This window comes from Crotalus tigris, unplaced genomic scaffold, assembly GCF_016545835.1.
Source record: "Crotalus tigris isolate CLP2741 ecotype Arizona unplaced genomic scaffold, ASM1654583v1 scf7180000018092.420879, whole genome shotgun sequence".
Lineage (NCBI taxonomy): Eukaryota > Metazoa > Chordata > Lepidosauria > Squamata > Viperidae > Crotalus > Crotalus tigris.
Genome location: NW_024096818.1, coordinates 157,696 through 177,475, shown reverse-complemented (window position 1 = coordinate 177,475; position 19,780 = coordinate 157,696). Strand labels below are relative to the sequence as shown.

Sequence of the window (19,780 nt, the reverse complement as noted above, 5' to 3'; positions counted from 1 at the left end):
TGTTGGGTTCTCCCACCCCCAGTCTGTGAAATGTGACTTAGGGCCGAGTGGGAGTGGGGGTGAGGGGTGGGGTGGGGGGTGGGGATAACGGCATCCGGACGGACCTAAAGGGGACCTTAAGAACAGACTGGACAGGGACCTCTTGGAATAGGTCTAGGTTCCTCTGCCAATTGGAGGAGGAGGAGGAGGAGGAGGAGAGAGGGAGGAGGAGGAGGAGGAGAGAAGAAGAAGAAGAAGAAGAAGAAGAAGAAGAAGAAGAAGAAGAAGAAGAAGAAGAAGAAGAAGAAGAAGAAGAAGAAGAAGAAGAAGAAGAAGAAGAAGAAGAAGAAGAAGAAGAAGAAGAAGAAGAAGAAGAAGAAGAAGAAGAAGAAGAAGAAGAAGAAGAATAAGAAGAAGAAGAAGAAGAAGAAGAAGAAGAAGAAGAAGAAGAAGAAGAAGAAGAAGAAGAAGAAGAAGAAGAAGAAGAAGAAGAAGAAGAAGAAGAAGAAGAAGAAGAAGAAGAAGACAGAGACTGCAGGATCCTCGGTGCTCTCTGAGCTGGGTGGTCTCCTTGCAGACGTTTCATGACCCAACTAGGGAACATCATCACCTTTGGAAGAAAGGGGGGGTTTATGGGGGGGGAGGAGGAGGAGGAGGAGGAAGGCTGTGGGATCCTCAGAGCTTTCTGAGCTTGGGGGTTTTCTTCCAGATGTTTCATGACCCATCTAGGGAACATCATCAGCTCTAGACGGAAGGGAGGAGTTACCGAATAGTTTGGAATCTATTCTATTCTATTCTATTCTATTCTATTCTATTCTATTTGTTCTGTTCTGTTCTATTCTACTCCAATCCATTCCATTCTATTCTACATTATATTCTATATTCTATTCCATTCCATTCCATTCCATTCTATTCTATTCCTTATTCTATTCCTTATTGTACTCTATTCTATTCATCATTCCTCTATTCTATTCTATTCTATTCTATTCTATTCCATTCCATTCCATTCCATTCCATTCTATTCTATATTATATTCTATATTCTATTCTATTCCATTCCATTCCATTCCATTCTATTTTCCATTCTATTTTCCATTCTATTCTATTCTATTCTATTCTATTCTATTCTATTCTATTCTATTCTATTCTATTCTATTCTATTCTATTCTATTCTATATTCTATTCTATTCTATTCCATTCCATTCCATTCCATTCTATATTCTATTCTATTCTATTCTATTCTGTTCTGTTCTCGTCCCCACAGCCGGGGTTGGCGGGAAAGAAACGATGACATGTCATTTGTTGCTCAGTTTCCCTTTCGTGGCTTCTCAAAGATGAAACCTCGTGATTTCTCCGAAGTCGACTGGCGGGCAGCCAAGAGAAGAGGGCGGGGTCCCAGGGCCGGGGTCACGATCCAGCCTTTTGTTGTTTTTCACAATCTTTGCCCACCTTCGCCTCGCATGACGGTTCGTGCAAAGGATCTGCTCCCTGCTTTCTCGATTATTCCCCTCGGCTGTCCACTGCGCCCCAGAGTTCCTTCTGCTGGGGTGGGGGCCGGTTTAGAGGCCCTGGTCTGCCCCCCCCCCCATCCAGCACCAGGGAAGAGGGCTCGTTGTGAGTGTGACATGTCATCCTTTCTTTCCCGCCAACCCCGGCTGTGGAGACGAAGCATCCTGCCAAATAGAATAGAATAGAATAGAATAGAATAGAATAGAATAGAATAGAATAGAATAGAATAGAATAGAATTCTGAAAGGGTCTACTGCTGGAGCAGGGGGCTGGACTAAATGACCTCTGAGGTCCCTTCCATCTCTTCTGTAAAGAGTCTCTGGCTCGAACAGGGGACTGGACTAGATGACCTCCAGGTTCCCTTCCAGCTCTGTCGTTCTATGATTCTGTCAAGGGTCTCCTGCCGGAGCAGGGGGCTGGACTAGATGACCTCCGAGGTGCCTTCCAGCTCTGTCGTTCTATGATTCTGTAAAGAGTCTCTGGCTCGAGCAGGGGGCTGGACTAGATGACCTCCAGGGTCCCTTCCACCTCCGTCATTCTATGATTCTGTCAAGGATCTGCTGCCGGAGCAAGGGGGCTGGACTAGATGACCTCCAGGGTCCCTTCCAGCTCCGTCATTCTATGATTCTGTCAGAGTCTCCTGCCGGAGCAACGGGGTTGGACTAGATGACCTCCGAGGTCCCTTCCAGCTCTGTCATTCTATGGTTCTGTCAAGGGTCTCCTGCCGGAGCAAGGGGGCTGGACTAGATGACCTCCAGGGTCCCTTCCAGCTCTTGTTATTCTATGATTCTGTCAAGGATCTCCTGCCGGACCAGGGGGCTGGACTAAATGATCTCCGAGGTCCCATCCAGCTCTGTCATTCTATGATTCTGTCAAGGGCCTCCTGCCGGAGCAACGGGGTTGGACTAGATGACCTCCGAGGTCCCATCCAGCTCTGTCATTCCATGATTCTGTCAAGGGCCTCCTGCAGGAGCAAGGGGGCTGGACTAGATGACCTCCAGGGTCCCTTTCAGCTCTTGTCATTCTATGAACGGCCCTGTGTTTCTCGGCACTTTCCCTCTCCTTCTGGGGGCGGGGGGGGGGCGGAGGAGAGGAAGGAGGGGCGGGCCCGGGCCGAGTCCCCGCCCCTTCTCCCTGCCGCTGCCCGCCCCCGCCCCCGCCCCTCCTTCCTCCTTCCAGATAGAGAGCGGGGCGGCTCCGCAACGCAAGCCGCGGCCAGATCCGGAGCGAGACGGGGCTTCGCGCGCAGTTTTCCCCGCAGCAGCAGCGCAGGTGAGGAGGGGGGGGGAAACGGAGGCTCGGGGGTGGGAGGGGTCCTTTCCCGGCAGGGCAAGTGGGGAGGGGGCGGAACCTCGGGAGGGGGGGCGGTCCTTGCGCGGCAGGCAGGGGAGTGGGGGAGGTGGGGGGGCCCTCCCAGGAGACCCTTCACAGAATCATGAGAACGACGGAGCGGGAAGGGACCCCCGGAGGTCATCTAGTCCAGCCCTCTGCTCGAGCCGGAGACCCTTCACAGAATCACAGAACGACAGAGCGGGAAGGGACCCCCGGAGGTCATTGAGTCCAGCCCTCTGCTCGAGCGGGAGACCCTTCACAGGATCTCAGAACGACAGAGCGGGAAGGGACCCCGGAGGTCATCGAGTCCAGCCCTCTGCTCGAGCGGGAGACCCTTCACAGAATCATAGATTGACAGAGCTGGAAGGGAGACCTGAGGTCATCTAGTCCAGCCCTCTGCTCGAGCCGGAGACCCTTCGCAGAATCACAGAACGACAGAGCTGGAAGGGAGCCCGGAGGTCATCTAGTCCAGCCCTCTGCTCGGGCGGGAGACCCTTGGCAGAATCACAGAACGACAGAGCGGGAAGGGACCCCCGGAGGTCATCTAGGCCCTCCCAGGGAGGAGCGCTGAGTCGGGGGTGGGGGAGGGGAGAAGGGTCGGGGGGGGTCTCTTTCCCTGGCAGGCCGGGGAGGGGGGGAGGAGGAGGAGGGAGATCCGCCCAGGCGGGAGGAGGGGGGGTGCGGAGGCCCGCGGGGGTCTTTCTTTCCGCAGCAGCGCAGGTGGGGAGGAGGCGAGGCTTCGGGGGGGGGGCGCGGCCATTCCGCGGCAGGACAGGTGGGGAGGGGGGAGGCTCAGGGGGTCCATCCCCAGAAGGGGATGGGGGGGCGGCACCGGGGGGGGGTCCTTCCGCGGCAAGACAAGTGGGGAGGGGGCGGAGACTCGGGGGGGGGTTCCTTCCCCGGCAGGGCAGGGGAGGGGAGGGGGCGCAGGTGAGGGGGGTCCTTCCCCGGCAGGCTGGAGGGGGGGAAAGAAGGAGGAGGGGCATCCGCCCAGTGGGAGGCGCTTAGCGGAGGGGGGAAAGGGGGGGCTGTCCGCCCTGGGGGAAGCCCTGAGCAGGAGTTGGTGGGGGGGGCGGGGGGGGCGGCTTGGTGGGCGCAAGGGGGCGAGGATCGGGGCCTCCCAACCCCGCTGCATCTCCCCGGAGGAGGGGAAAAAAAAAGCCTTCCGGGGGGGGGGTCCGCGCAAAAGGGGCGCCAGCCTCCCCCGGCGCTCTTTCCCTTCTCGGAGACGGTGCAAGGCTGAACGCGGCGCCTCTCCGGGGGGGGGGGTCTTTCGGGGGCCGAGGAACCTCCGCCCCCTCCCCTTTGCCTCCCCTGCCCGCCACCCCCCCCAGGACCCCTCCCCTCCTGGTCTTCCCGGGCGGAGGAGGAGGCGCAAGGCGGCACTCCCCCCCCTCCCCACCAAATCAGGGGGGGGTGGGCCGTCCGAGCAAAGGAGACTGGCGACCCCCCCCCTCCGACTTTTCTCCTCCTGGCTTGCGTCCCCCTTGCGGTGGGGGGGGGGGCTGGGGGAGTGGGAGGGGGGGAAGGTGGAACTGCCCCCCCATATTTCCGGGGTGGGGGCTTCTTCGGGTCTCTTGAAAGCGGAGGGACCCCCTGCTCCCCCAGACCGGTCCCCTGGAGGGGGGGTCTCAGGCGGACCAAAAGGAGGGGGTGGGCACCTCTTGGAGGCAAGGCGTGGCTGGGCAAGGCGGGAGGGGAGGGGCAGCGCCCCCGTGTCCTCCCCCTCCCCCCGCCCGCCCGAAAAGGGTCTGCCCGCTTAAAAAAAGGGGGTCTTACCCCCCCCATCTCTCTCTTTCCCAGTCCGGGGTGGGGGTGAGGGAATCCCTCCGCACCAGCATCCACAGCCAGGAATGAGCTATCGGACCACCCGCCCGGTAAGTCTGAGAAGGGGGTCCTCAAAGGGGAGGTGTGTGTGTGTGTGGAGGCTTCCGGAAAGGGGAGACCCTTTGGGGGCCTGGACAACCATCCAGCCCCCCCTCCCTGCTCCCTCCATCATGGTCCAGAGGAGTCCTTGTAAAAATAAAACTCCGGTGCTAAAGCATGCAACGCCCCCCCCCAAAATAAATGAGGTCTACTTCCTCTTTCTCTCCTCCACCTGCTTTTCGCCCCCCCCCCAATCCCTTCCCTCTCCCCCTCCCTCCCTGCCCCTCCTTTCTTCCCTTCCTGGATCCCTTCAGAGCATCTCAGACCCCCTCCCTTAGCTGGGGGGGGGGATGCTCCAGAGCAGCCTTGAATGGGGGTGGGGGGACCAGGCTGGGGTTTCTGGGTCCGGAGGGGGGGGGCAGCTTGCTCTCTCGGCCCCACTGGACACGGCCGGGGCCACGCCTGACCCGTGTTTCCTTTCCACTCTTCCAGGGAACTATGGAGAAAGAGATCAGCGTGGGTAAGTGAGGAGGCTACGCCTTTGGGGAGGGGGGGCAGCACGGCTAACCATGTGGAGGGTGAGCTGGTGCCAGTTCTGTGTAATGTAAGGACCCTCCCCCACTTTGCATCTTAAGAAGACAGAACTCTTGGAATAGTTCTTCCAGCAGGCATCCTTTATTAAGAGAAAATGGTTGCAGGCGTTCTAGACAGGACTTGGGGTCCAAGCTCTCCCGTTCGAGGTTTTAAGGGGTTCCCCAGTAGCCCCACCCAATCACCCCCCCTTCTTCCAGCGACAGTCTTGGGCGTTACACTCCCACCCCCTTTTCCTTACTGCCGGAGGGAGGGAGACTTCAGAGAAAACTACATGAAAGGTAATAGCCCCCTTTGTTATGGTTAGCCCTTTTGGATGATACACACATCCAGTTCCTTTGAAGTGTACCGAAGGAAATGAGGGCCATAAAGCCTCTTTGTTCACTCCCTTCGCTTCCTCGTATGACAGAATCCAGAGAAGGCGGAAATGGGGTTTTCTATCGTTGATAACTAGAGATGAAATATAATTGGATTCTGACATCTGCGCTGGATGGGGTGTCTCCCCATAGCGAGCAGCCAGAGCCTCGCGGGCCGGCCGAGAGGAGTGGGTGCCTTGGCCCCTCAGGGGAGACCCCCTCCCCGCTCCTGAGCACGGCTCTGTGGCCCACGGGTGGCCCTCCTTCCACAGTCCACAGTCCACACGTCGGACAGGGGCACTCATGTGGGTGGGGGGGATGCCCCCCAGGACCCATTCCAGCCAACCCCTTGGATCCAACTCCGACAGTTGGGCCCGCGCGGATCGTCTTCCCGGCAGATTTAGCGGCCCTCTGTCTGAAACAAACCGAGTTGGAAGCCGGCTTGCAAGCTTTGGGGGGTGGGGGAGGGAGGAGGGTGACCCTGCTTTGGCTTGGTCCAGCCTGCCTCTGCATCCTGCCCCCCCCCGGCCCAGTGGGTCAGGCGTCCTCCCGCAGCTCTCCGCCAACAGCCCTGAATCTTTTCCGGGTCACTCCGCTCGCTCGGATTAAAGCTTGGCCGCGGGAAGGGGGGGGCTGGACACAGTGGCCATATTCGGACATCATATGGATGGGGGGCTTATGTGGTGCTCAAAGGGCTGCTGGGACCAGAGCAGTGGTTCTCAACCTTTTTAATGCAGCGACCCCACCAACCGGTCGTAAGTCGAGGACAACTCAACCGGTCGTAAGTCGAGGACTACTCAACTGGTGCAGCACCGTTGGCAGAATGGGACTTTTGGCAGGCTCAGCAGGGCGGAGACAGCTTGGACAATTCCTATTGGCTTTGGAAAGCCAATAGAATGAAACTCTATTCAAGAGAGTCTGTTCGATTGGCTTTCGAAAGCCAACAGAATAAAAGGGAGGAGCACAGCTAAGGAAAAGGGGGGGGGGAAATGGCGGATGGCGTTGTTTGGCGACCCCCGTGAAATGGTCGTTCGACCCCAAATGGGGTCCCGACCCACAGGTTGAGAACCACTGGACCAGGGGGTAATTTCCTGACTTGGAGCTTCATTGTTTTATCAGTGGAGTTTTGCTAAAGTGGGGTTCGCACGTTGTGGGAATCTACACAGCAGAGTATCCCATTTTAGGGACTCTGGGAGATTCACACACACACACACAAAAAAACATTCCTGAAGCATGTCTGGGCAGGGGTGACTCTTTTCCAAAATTGTCCCCATTTCCCAGTCCGCTCAATGACACCCCAACATGTCGGATCACGGCCCCACCTTTCTTCCCGGGCATGTGTGAAATATCTCGATTCCTTTGTGTAATGTCGTCTTCCAAACTCACAGGGGAGGACGCCGAACTCCGGCTGATCCTGGTGGGAAAGTCCGGAGGCGGGAAAAGCGCCACGGGCAACACCATCCTCGGCCGGCCGGTGTTCAAGTCCATCCTGGAGCCAAATACCACCACCGTGAAGTGCCAAAGGGGTGAAGGAAGCTGGCGGGACAGGAAGATCTCCGTGGTCGACACACCCGACATTTTCGATTCGGAAAACCACAGTGAGATTGTGCAAAATGAGATCGCGGCTTGCGTCGAACTCTCCTGGCCTGGCCCGCACGCCCTGATCTTTGTGACCCAGGTGGGGCGCTTCACAGCCGAAGATGTGACAGCTGCAAAGCGTGTCCGGGAGATCTTTGACGGCGAGTCGGCCAGGCACACGATCGTCCTCTTCACCTGCAAGGAAGATTTGAGAGGGGAATCCCTGCAGGACTACGTCCGAAATTCCAACAATCCCAATCTGCAGGCGCTGATCCAGGGGTGTGGGAACCGCTTCTGCGGCTTCAACAACAAGGCCGTGGGAGCCGAGTGGCAGGCGCAGGTCTCGGAGCTGATCGAGCTGGTGCAGAGAGTCGTTTCAGAGAACGGGGGGAGACACTACGTCAGCTGGATGTACGACATCCCCATGGTACGGGAGCAGCATGCCACAGAGCGGAATCAAATGGCAGCGTGGAAGTGGGCGAGGGCAGTGCTCTTTCCCGGCATCTGGTGGAGCTGGTCCATTTACACGAGAGCAAGGGGTCCTCTGGGAGACCCCAACGGGTGGGTGGGACAGCCGAGACCCTCATGTTAGGACAGGCAATCGGCGGGGGCGAGAAGAGTGGTTCATGGGTGGAGAGCATGCAATGCCCCCCCCAAAGGGGTCCCCCAGCTCTACCTCCCTTTTTTCTCCTCCACCTGTGTCCCCCGCCATCCTTTCCCTCTCCCCCTCCCTCCCTGCCCCTCCTTTCCTCCATACCTGGGTCCCTTCGGAACATCTGAACCTTCCCCGCCCCCCCAGTTAGCTGGAGGCAGTGGTGGGATTCCAATATGTGAACAACTGGTTCTCTGTGTGGATGCCGCGTCCGGAAGTCCATTCTGGGCCTGGGCAACAAAAAATTAGCTACCGGTTGCGAACCGACTGAATCTCACCACTGGCTGGGGGGCTCCAGAGCAGCTTCTGAGCGATGCCTTGAGTGGGGTGGGGGACCAGGCTGTGGTGTGTGGGCCTGAGCAGGGTGGCAGCTGGCCCCCCCGCCCCACTGGACACGCCGAGGCCTCTGGGAGTCGAGACGCCTGTCTGACCCGTGTTTCCTTTCCACTCTTCCAGGCAGCTACGGATGACGGGGCCAAGCCGGGTAAGTGAGGAAGCCACGTCTGGCGTTTGGGGGGGGGGGGGCTGAAGAGGAACAAAGAGGATTCGGAAGCTGGAGCCTAAAACATCGGAAGATCGGGTGCAGGAATTGGGATTGGCCAGTCTAGAGAAAAGAAGGAATATAGGGGGGGGGACTAAATAGCAGGATTCCAGTATTTTGGGGGGGCTGCCACAAATAGCACTCCTGACTAGCACTGATGATGTTACTTACATGGGTCATGAAACGTCTGCAAGAAAACCACCCAGCTCAGAGGTCCATTGTGGACCCCCATTCTTCTTCCTCCTCCTCCTCCTCCTCCCTATATCCTCATCTTGAGGCAGACTAGGTGCTATCTGAAACCTAGTCAAAAACAAGCTAAGGATCCATCTGGATGAGATACACACACAAACACACACACCCGGATTCTATCCAGCTCCAGTTTCCCTGATGGATGCTCCTGTTCGTCCTGCAGAGGGAGAATGGGGAGACCGGACGATGGACATTACGGCAGCCGGCAGACCCGGTAATTCTTCTCATCTCCTTGACGTGGGACAGACCTCTTGTGGCCCCCAAACTTTGGGGCACCAGGGACCAGGTTCCGTGGAGAGGGGTTTTTCTGTGGACCGGGGGGATGTGTGTGCGTTGGTTTCGTGTGCTTCGCTTATTTGCGTGGCCCAGTTGCCGGCAGACTAGGTGCTGTCTGAAACCTAGAGTCAAACACAAGCTAAGGATCAATCTGGAGGAGACACGCACAAACCAACACACATCCCCGGCTCCTATCCAGTTCCAGATTCCGTGATGGGTGCTCCTCTTCGTCCTGCGGCTGGAGAACGCAAAGAAGTGATGATGGAAGGTATGGCAACAGGGCGAGCTTGATGTAGAATGGCTCCAGGGACCGGTTCCGTGGAGAGGGGGTTTTCTGTCGACCGGGGGGGGTGCGTTGGTTTTGTGTGCTTTGCTTATTTGCGTGGCTCGGTTGCCGGCATGCTGTGGACCAGTGGCGGTTCAGGGACCAGGGATTGGGGACCCCTGTCTTAACGGCTGTTTTACATTATGGTGGATCCCCCCAAAAGATCCAATCCTGAAATTACAGTCCCCCCCCCAGCACCCCAATGGTCATTTGCACTTCTGACTGACCCCAAGGACACTGCAGTACCTCCTACCTATTCTACCCTTCCCGCCACATCCCTGGAAGCATTTTTCTTCCACCACAAGTACCTGCTGGTCTTTCTCCTTCCACACCAGCTCCCCGTAAACGTTTCCCTCTGGCTTCAGTCGGATCCTCACACACCACTAGGCTCTTACATCCCACCTCCCTTAGCAGTAGCAATAGCACTTATATATCACTTCACAGTACTTCCGAGCCCCCTCTAAGCAGTTTACAGAGTCGCCTTATTGGCCCCCCACATTTTAGCGACCACGGAGGGACAGAAGAGCTGAGTCAACCTTGAGCCGGTCAGCATTGAACTCCTGGCAGTGGGCAGAGTTTGCCTGCAGTGCTGCATTCTACCGACTGCGCCACCAGCGATCATGGTGATGCAGTAGAGGCTGTTGAGCAGGGGGATGGACTAGAAGACCTGCAAGGTCCCTTCCAATATTACGCCCGTACCCTGGCCCGGGGCCATCAATACGCAGCACACACCAGCAGCCCTGAGCCACCTCACAGCTCAGTCTCAATTTGCTTGGCTCCGGCTTTGCTAGTGGGGGCTGGACACAGTGGCTGTATTCGGACATCTGCTAAAGTGGGATTCGCACGTTGTGGGAATCTGCACGACTGAGCAGCCCATTTTAATATGAGTGAACCACTTCTGGGCAGGGGTGACTCTTTTCCAAAGTTGTCCCCTTTTCCAGTCTGCTGAATGACACCCCGACATGTTGTGAGGAATATCTCGATTCCTTTTTGTAACGTCGTCTTCCAAACTCACAGGGGAGAACTCCGAACTCCGACTGATCCTGGTGGGGAAGTCTGGAGGCGGGAAGAGCGCCACGGGCAACACCATCCTCGGCCGGTCAGTGTTCGAGTCCATCCTGCAGCCAAACACCACCACCCTGAAGTGCGAAAGGGGTCAAGGAAGATGGCACGAGAGGAAGATCTCCGTGGTCGACACACCCAACATTTTCGATTCTGACAACCACAGTGAGATTATGCAGAATGAGATCAAGGCTTGCGTCGAACTGTCCCGGCCTGGCCCCCATGCCCTGATCTTTGTGACCCAGGTGGGGCGCTTCACCGCCGAAGATGTGACAGCTGCAAAGCGTGTCCGGGAGATCTTTGGGGACGAGTCCGCCAGGTACACGATCGTCCTCTTCACCTGCAAGGAAGATTTGAGAAGGGAATCCCTGCAGGAGTACGTCCGATATTCCGACAACCGCAATCTGCGGGAGCTGATCCGGCGGTACGGGGACCGCTTCTGTGGCTTCAACAACAAGGCTGCGGGAGGCGAGCAGGAGAGGCAGGTCTCGGAGCTGATGGAGCTGGTGCAGAGAGTCGTTTCGGAGAACGGGGGGAGACACTACGTCATCCGGCTGCTCAAGGTGCCCAAGGTACGGGATCCACGTGTCATAGAGCAGAATCAAATGGCAGAGTGGAACTGGGCGAGGACGGGGCTCTTTCTGCCGGTTTACACGAGAGCAGGGGGTCCCTCCTCTCTGGGAGACCCCAATGGGCGGGCGGGACAGCCGAGACCCTCATGTTAGGACAGGCAATCGGGGGGTGAGGCAAATGGTTAGTAGCCGAGATCCATTCATTAGGAACCGGATGGCTGAATCGCTCAGGATCCCTTCTTCCTTGTTAGCACAGGAAGGCAGAGAAGTGGGGGGAGAACAAGGGAGGGGACTTATCTACAAGTGGGACACAAAAGCACCTCTGTTGTTGGGGGGGGGTTCTAGGTAATTTGGGGAGGGGGCTTTCTCCTTTTCTGAAGTTTCTGCTGGGTTCTGTACAAACGAGGAAATAAAACGGGATCTTGTCCAGGGTCCACCTGGGCACAGCTGGGAGAAGGCGGGCCTTTCCGCCAACTGTTGTCTGTTCCTCGGTTTCACTTTTGGTCACTTCTCCAAGATGAATCTTTCTCCGGAGCTGATGGGTGTGGGAAGTCAGCCCCCACCCCCCACCCCCAGAGAAAGATATATATTTTGGAAACATTTGAAAGACAATCGATTTCCCTAAAGGATTTAAAGGCAAAAACTAACACTCCCCCCCCCACAAGTCTCTCTGTCTCAAACAGAAACCAAGTCTGCAGAAATGCCGATGTGATAATCTTGTCAGAAAGACTGGAGTCAGGAAACGGATCAGGAAGAAAGATCCCCAGAATCAACAATCCCTCACACCCGAAATCTAAGAGTCATCAGCCCCAGCCCCAAGGAAGCAGGATATGATCTTTGGGACATAATAGGATTAACCCACCATCATCAGAATACCAGAAAGGCAGACTCAGACTCAGGTCAAAGGTCATGCCACAGGAACCGCTCCAAACAAAAGGCTCCAGAGGGTATAAAAACCCACTCCCAACATGTGTCAGCAAGCGGAGCCATGGCATCTGCGGCAGAAGAGCACAGGCAGGCGGCGGAAGGCACGAGGAGCCCCAATCCCAGCACAGCCCCTCCCCACTCTCCTCCCTCCCCCCTCGGAAGAGCTGCGGGGCTCAGCTAGAAGGAAGTGGGGAAGAAAACCGTCGCCAGACACTCTTCTGTTTTAACGTTTTTTTCTTCTCGCTTTTGGGAGTTTTCATCCCGCTTTCGTGAGACGGCAGCGTTTGGGAGGGGGTGTAGCTTCCCCCTTCCCCCCCCCCAGCCATCAGCTGAGCAAGACGCCCTCCTGCCCACTGCCCCACCCGCCAGAGACCCCGTGGATCTCCCCCAACCCTGCCCGGCCCCCACAGGCATCCCTCCCCAGCAGTGACATCGAGCTGGCTACGCCCACCCTGGCCACGCCCACCCAGTCTGCCATGACCACCGTAGCCATATTATTATTATTTTATTTGGACTCCAAGATCCCTCTCACAATTACTGGCATTAAGTCACGTTTCACCTAGTCTGTACCTATACAGTTGCTTTTTTCTTGCTTAGGTGTAAAACTTTGCTTTCCTCCACATTAACATTCCTGTTGTTGGACAGGGCCCACTGTCCGTCAAGATCCCTTTGGATCCTGAGCTTGTCTTCTAGGATGTTGGCTAATTCTGCCAGCTGAGTGTCACCTCCAAATTTGATGAGTTCCCCTTCTATTCCCTCATCTAAGTCATTGATGAAGATATTGAAGAGTCCTGGCTTACGGTTTGTGCTCGCGGTGCTGGCAGACTTGCGAGGCAATCGCTCTCTCTGCTGTCCGGTTTTCTCCCGCCGGGAGACCCTGAAAAGGGTTGGAAGTCATCCTGGAGGGACAATGAGCGTGAAGAGGACCCCGAGTGATCGCGTAAGGGCGGCAGCCCTCCCGTTTGATCCGGGGCAGCTGTTCGAGCTGCCAGGGAAAAGATTGGCCATTAACATGGCCCATCACTAACCCGCTACCAGCCAAGGCCAAAATTACTAACAAGCACTTCGAAAGCACCACAGAGGAATTGGATGAGATCTTACCTTCTTTGTACCCTAAGTACTTTCCTGTAAAAAGCTTCTTGAATTTTCTCCCCCCTGTGAGGAGAGAGGGAAGGGAACGTTTTCCTCCCACCTGCTAAAATAGCAGCATCTGACTAGCTAGGGGACATAAAGCCTTGAAAAGAACAACTAAATAATTGGATTTACATCTTGGTATTTGGGGACGCAAAAAGTTCCGACTCTCACGGGGACCTGTTACCTTATCTACTTGTAAAAAAGATGAAAAAGAACTTAAATTGGATAAAAACCTAGCCCGGGTTTTGAAAAAGACTTTAAATACTATCGGGGACATCTTGTGGCGAAGCTTGGTACGGCAAGTGAATGTTTTTGACAGCCTAGATCTGTCCTTGGTATTATCTGAAAGAGATAAAAAGCTGAGAGAATAGCTGGGCGGTGAAATTGGCTTTTAGGAACTGTGGAAATTTATTTATTTATTTATGTATTTATTTATGAGACTTATATACCGCTTTAAGTGCAAGCACTCTCTAAGCGGTGTTCACCAGTAAGCAATGTATATATATATTTACATTGCCCCCAACAATCTGGGTCCTCATTTTACCTACCTCGGAAGGATGGAAGGCTGAGTCAACCTTGAGCCGGTGAGATTTGAACCGCTGACCTGCTGAACACAGTCAGCTAAAGTGGCCTGCAGTACTGCACTCTAACTGCTGTGCCACACTTACTGATTCTTGTTTCAAAAATAGCCTCCACTAAAAGACCATTTATAACCATGTCAGACATGGAGGAGGACCAGCAACAAATTTCGGCTAATTATAAGCTCATTCTTGAAAAAATTCTTGAAGCTACTGAGATAATTAAATCTAGACTGAAAGACCAAGGCGCCAGCTTAAACCTACAAAGCGAAACCCTGATTGCAACTAAAGAACTTACAATTCAAAAAACAACAGAAGCGGAAGAAGTTAATACCAAGGCAGAGGACTTTAAAGAACAACAACTACAATGTACTGAAAATGTAGACAACCAAACCCTGATTGCAACTATAGAATCTACAACCCAAAAAAGAACAGAAGTGGAAGAAAGTAATGCCAAGAGGGAGGGGGTTAATGATCAACAAGTACAGCTTACTGAAAACCTAGATAATCAAATAACAACCATAAAATTGGACATGACTTTCTACTTACACCGGAAGAAACCTGAGGAGGAAGAAGAACAGATCAAATTGAAGATAAATATACTGGAGAAAATACAGAGATCTCAGCCACCAGGGTGACAACTTAACGATCATAAATGGGCCAGTTTCTCTAGCAAATTGATGACTAGATGGTCTCCTTTGATCCAAGTAACAGGAACAAAACGAAGGGAGATCCACCTGATGATCTAAAGCAGGGGTGTCAAACTGCCGGTCAGCGGGCCGGACGCGTCATCCCAAAACCGCGCCCAGCCCATTGCCGGCAATGGAGAAAAAACTCCGATACGTCGCCCGACGTCACGTGACGTCGCGAGTTTGACATGCCTGCTCTAAAGGCGTTGGTGTGGAAGCCTGGCTGGCATAAAAAGAAAGCTAGAGTTAGATTTTAAAAAATGGGGTCTTTCGATCTATTAGAGAGGATTCTACAGTCTCAACTAATGGGCTAACACAGTGGTTCTCAACCTGTGGGTCGGGACCCCATTTGGGGTCGAACGACCATTTCACGGGGGTCGCCAAACAACGCCGTCCGCCATTTTTCCCCCCTTTTCCTTAGCTGTGCTCCTCCCTTTTATTCTATTGGTTTTTGAAAGCCAATAGAAGAGACTCTCTTGAACAGAGTCTAATTCTATTGGCTTTCCAAAGCCAATAGGAATGGTCCAGGCTGTCTCTGCCCTGCTGAGCCCGCTAAAAGTCCCATTCTGCAAACGGTGCTGCACCAGTTGAGTAGTCCTCGACTTACGACCGGTTGAGTAGTCCTCGACTTACGACCGGTTGGGGGGTCGCGGCATTAAAAAGGTTGAGAACCACTGGGCTAATGGGTAATTTTGAGATGAAGGGAAATATGGTTATTAGATTTAAATACTGTTGGAAAATGATAAAAAAATAAGGGATTAATTGGCTTAACGTGGAGTATTTAGAGTTATAAGGGAAATGAAAATTAACTATTAGGAAATAGCTTTGAATTATTGTATAGCCCAGATAATACAGATGATGGATTCGAGACAATAAAGGATACTCTACTAGCAAGTGGTGATGTATTAGGATGAGAAACAGAAAAATGTTTAGGTAGTAAAATAAGAATATATTTAAGTAAGTAATATGTGTTTTTTTTTAGATATTATAACTTTTATGTAGTGAAATAAAGGAACCTGGGGTTACCCGTAATTTAAATATTACGGAATGTTAAAGGTTTAAATTGGAATACTGTAATTTTAAAAAAATAGGTAAAACTTAAAAACAGGATATGGATATGTGTAAGTAAAACTATATATTGATAAATGTTTTAATTGAGCTTGTTATGCTTAGAAATTCACCAGCCTAAGTAGGATATAGCAATTGTTAAGGAAAAATAGAGAAGGAATTTTTGATGATGTAACCTGAGATATATACTAAAGATTTTGTTATTGAACTATTGATTACCCAATCACCACGCTGCTTTCCAAAGACCTGGATGTAAAACTGGAAAACCAATAACATTTGTTATTTTTAAAAAAGGGGGGGGGTCAAAGGATGGGAGAGTATTTGGCTGTGGGGCCAGTTGATACTAGGGGCGGGGCAGGATCTTCCCGTCATCCGAGGGGAGAAACCCGGTTCTGAGGAGACGGAATGGGCTCAGGGAGAATCAGCCACGAAACTCCGACTGGGGTTCTTCGGAGGTCAGCTAGCACAGGGAATTCTGGGAGTTGAAGTCCACAAAAGAGCCAAACTGGCCTACCCCTGACCCAGACCATTCCAGACAAGCAGCCGTCCATTCTCTTCTTCTCACTCTGCCCAGGGATTCCACCGTCCCATCTGAACTGCTGATTCGTTCTCTTTTAGGCTGCCACGTGGGACCACGGAGCGGGAGCGAAGGAAGAAGGTGAGGGTCCCGCCAGGATTCGGCTTCATTGCTTGCCAATTCTTCCCCAGAGGAAGGGCTTGGCTCTCTGGGTGTGCCGAAGCATGGAGTAACAGAATTGGAAGGGACCTCGGAGGTCATCTAGTCCAACCTGGTGCTCAAGCAGGAGAGTCTTACAGAATCATAGAATATGGAAGGAACACTGGAGGTCTTCTAGCCGAACTATCTATCTATCTATCTATCTATCTATCTATCTATCTATCTATCTATCTATCCATCTCTGTTGAGTATCTAATTCTTTGTCTGTCTCTCTCCCTCTATCTCTATCCACATCTATCTGTCTGTCTGTCCATCCATCCATCCATACCATCTATCTCTATTATCTATTTAATATTCTCTCTCTCACTCACACTCTCTCTTTCTCCCTCTCTCCCTACCTCCCCCCCATATATTCACTGAATTCCCTTCCAGCCGTGTAACTCTACTCCGCCTTCCCTCTCTCTTCCAAACTCCCAGGGGACGATGCCGACCTCCGGCTGATCCTGGTCGGGAAGTCCGGATGTGGAAAAAGCGCCACGGGCAACACCATTCTCGGCTGGAGGGAGTTCGAGTCCCTCCTGGAAGCGAAGACCACCACCCGGACGTGCCAAAGGGGGCAGGGAACCTGGGAAGGGTGGAAGATCTCCGTGATCGACACGCCAGCCTTTTTCGATTCCGAAGAGATGGATCCGTCACTGGAGACAGAGATGAAAAAATGCCATCAGATGTGCCAGTCGGGTCTTCACGCCTTCATTTTGGTGACCCAGGTGGGGCGCTTCACCAAGGAAGACAAGGCGGCCGCAAAGCGGGTCTGGAAAATCTTTGGCGACGAGTCTGTCAGGCGAACAATCATCCTCTTCACCAGCAAGGAAGACCTGGGAGGGGTCTCCCTGCAGGAGTACATCAAAAAATCCGACAACCCAAAACTGTGTAAGCTGATTAAGAAGTGCGGCAATCGCTTTTGTGGGTTTAACAACGGGGCCGAAGGAACCGAGCGGGACGACCAGGTCACAGAGCTGATGAAGAAGGTCCAGAAGATGGTCGAGGAGAACGGAGGGCGGCCCTATTGTATCCCATCAGAAAAACCAAAACTTTCTTCCAAAATCCCTGGTTTTCCCAAGAAGAAGAGCCATCAGTAAACACTGAGATATAACGTCTGGGGGGGGGGGTAATTTCTTTCTCGGCTTTTTTCAATCACCCCTCTCCAGTTCTCTCGTGATTCATCTTAATGCATTAATTGTACCTTTTCCAATATTGGCAAGTGCTGAGATTCAAACCTCCACGAGTCCCCGTCCTTTTGGATGACAACCAGCAATTCGAGCCGGTTCCCCCCCCCCTTATGCCAGACCTAAAGTTTTTGTCAGATTATTCTTTTCCCTGCATATGTGTTCCCATTTGGGGCCTGCCGTTCTGCTGGGAGGAGGGGGGGGCGGATCTGCTGTCGCTTGGGATAACTTTCGCTTTCTGCTTTCCCTCCCCTGCCTCTCTCCACCTGAAAGAAGATGTCGCCCTTATCAGGGAGACAGTTGCGGGAGACACGAAAGCTGGAGGAGACCTTGAGGTGCACACCAACTCGTGCCAGTTACCCGTAACATCGTGGCCGCCTGTGGATTGACTGGATTTCAAACAGACATTGTGACTTTGGTGGGCGGAGGAAGATTGCTGGTTTGACCGTGCCCTTTTTGAGTGGGATTTTCCCCAGATCTTGCCTTGACTTCCCTGCTGTCACTAACCCCCTAATAAAAAGTATCCTTTTCAGACGATGCCTGTTTCAAGAGTTCTGCTTTCTTGGGTGGTTAGCTGAGGTGGGTCCTTACATAAGGCGAGAATCTCTAAAGCAGAAGTCACCAATCTTTCTTGTTTGGCAGACCAGAAGAAAAGTGAGGGGAAAGTATTTACGCACACGCATGCACGCGCACACACACACATGCAGACAATTCATCCCGTCTTTTGCGCAGATTGCGCTCCCAATCACAAACCTGTTAAAAACCTGAGGGGGGGGGAGATAAACTGAAGCCCAGTCAACCGTTAAAATGGACAGGGGAACGTCAAGCAGCTTTTGAGAAACTTAAGAAACTTTTTTCTATGGAGCCGGGTTTGAAACATCTGGACCCAGAACAGCCATTTATAATCCAAGCGGATGCCAGCGATGTGGCTGTGGGAACGGTTTTATTGCAGAAAAATAAAGGACAATTACATCCTTGTGCTTATACCTCCAGGAAATTATCAGAGACTAAGCAGAGGTGGGCAGCTTGGGAGAAGGAGGCCTATGCTGTACGATGGGCCCTCCTAATGAGGCGGCATTTCCTGGAAGGGAGTAAAATATCGTTTCAAGTGTGGACTGATCATAAGAATCCTGAAGCCATGAAAACTCCCAGGAAACTCTCCCCCAAACAGGCAAGGTGGTACCAACGTTTCCTTCATTTTGATTTCACTATTTAGTCCCTCCCTGGGGGAAAGAATTTTTTTAGCGGACGCATTGTCCAGATTACCACAATATAACAGCACGAAAGCAAAAGTGACTAAACCATTTTTGCATCCTCGTCAATTAGCAGCCCCGGTAACCACCAGAGCCCAGTTGAAACTTGTCGAAAAGACTTTGTTACAGGAGTTTAAAACTGCATTAGAGGCTGATGAGTGGTTTTGAAGCCACAATAACCTGTAAACTGTGCCCCAGAGTTCATCAGTCAATTTGCCTTTTGCACGTGCAGCGTGGGGTGGGGTTGGGCTGGGGGGGGGGTTCTCCCCAGAGGTTACAAAGCTGAAACTGCAAAGATCTCCATGAGGGATGTGGTTGGGGCAGGGCTCTGCCTTGAATCGCTCCTGAAAAGCTCCTGAACCAGGAGAAACAGGGAAGTCCTGAAGTTTGCAGGTGACAGCGATTGTGGGGGGAGGGGAGGTGGAATAGCCAGCACTTTGGAATATAGGCTCAAGATCCAGAAGGTTCTGGACAGGCTCCAAGTCTGGGCCTTATCCAACAAAATGCAATTCATTTCACTTAGGCAGGAAAACCCAAATGCACAGGTATAGAATAGGTGGTACCTGACTCAATTGTAGTAACTGTGAGATGGATCTAGGAGTCCTAGTGGACAATCACTTATATCTGAGTGGGGACTGTCTGCTGACATAGGCACCAGTATGGACCAATGGAACAGTGGATGGATCCTCATCCTTCGAGGTTGGAAGGTGACAGGATTGATCACGGCTTCAATAGGAAATGGGCCCAGACAGTGGTGGCCCAGTTTTTCAGACAGCCTACTCAAAGGCAGGTGACACGTGGAAACGTCTCTGTGATGACGGTCAGAAATTTCTTGTAGTCCTTTTGGCCTTCTCGTGTTTATTTATTTATTTATTTATTTATTTATTTATTTATTTATTTATTTATGAGACTTATATACCGCTTTAAGTGCAAGCACTCTCTAAGCGGTGTACACCAGTAAGCAATGTATATATATATTTACATTGCCCCCAACAATCTGGGTCCTCATTTTACCTACCCCGGAAGGATGGAAGGCTGAGTCAACCTTGAGCTGGTGAGATTTGAACCGCTGACTTGCTGAACACAGTCAACTAAAGTGGCCTGCAGTACTGCACTCTAACTGCTGCACCACCTCGGCTCTTTTGTGTTGTAGAAGTGAGAGACTTGAGTCAGCTCTTTTGAGAAAGGGAAGGTTTATCGCGCCGGTTCAGAGAGCTAATCACAGCAAAAAGGGTCTGAACCCCGAACAGGGGCATGGGTGGACATTCTTATACTCTTTAATACGTAAGTATTTCCTGATCATGGAATATTCCATACATGGTCATATTCTATAGTTCCTTATT

General features: G+C 52.7%; 1 protein-coding gene across 3 annotated transcripts; it reads left to right on the top strand.

The window, feature by feature from the left end:
- Positions 1-2,642: 2,642 nt before the first annotated feature.
- Positions 2,643-17,721, top strand: LOC120309898 (GTPase IMAP family member 8-like). 3 transcript variants are annotated; one of them, XM_039347588.1, is made up of 10 exons: positions 2,643-2,758; positions 4,622-4,695; positions 5,177-5,204; positions 7,020-7,636; positions 8,318-8,345; positions 8,815-8,865; positions 9,127-9,195; positions 10,270-10,886; positions 15,901-15,940; positions 16,436-17,721. In XM_039347588.1, the coding sequence occupies exons 2-10, from the start codon at positions 4,672-4,674 to the stop codon at positions 17,095-17,097; spliced, it is 2,136 nt and encodes a 711-aa protein (XP_039203522.1). In that variant the 5' UTR covers positions 2,643-2,758; positions 4,622-4,671; the 3' UTR covers positions 17,098-17,721. The 3 variants fall into 3 exon arrangements, with proteins under 3 accessions (XP_039203522.1, XP_039203520.1, XP_039203521.1); XM_039347586.1 differs by having other exon boundaries at positions 8,776-8,865; XM_039347587.1 differs by lacking the exon at positions 4,622-4,695 and having other exon boundaries at positions 2,655-2,758; positions 8,776-8,865.
- Positions 17,722-19,780: the final 2,059 nt, after the last annotated feature.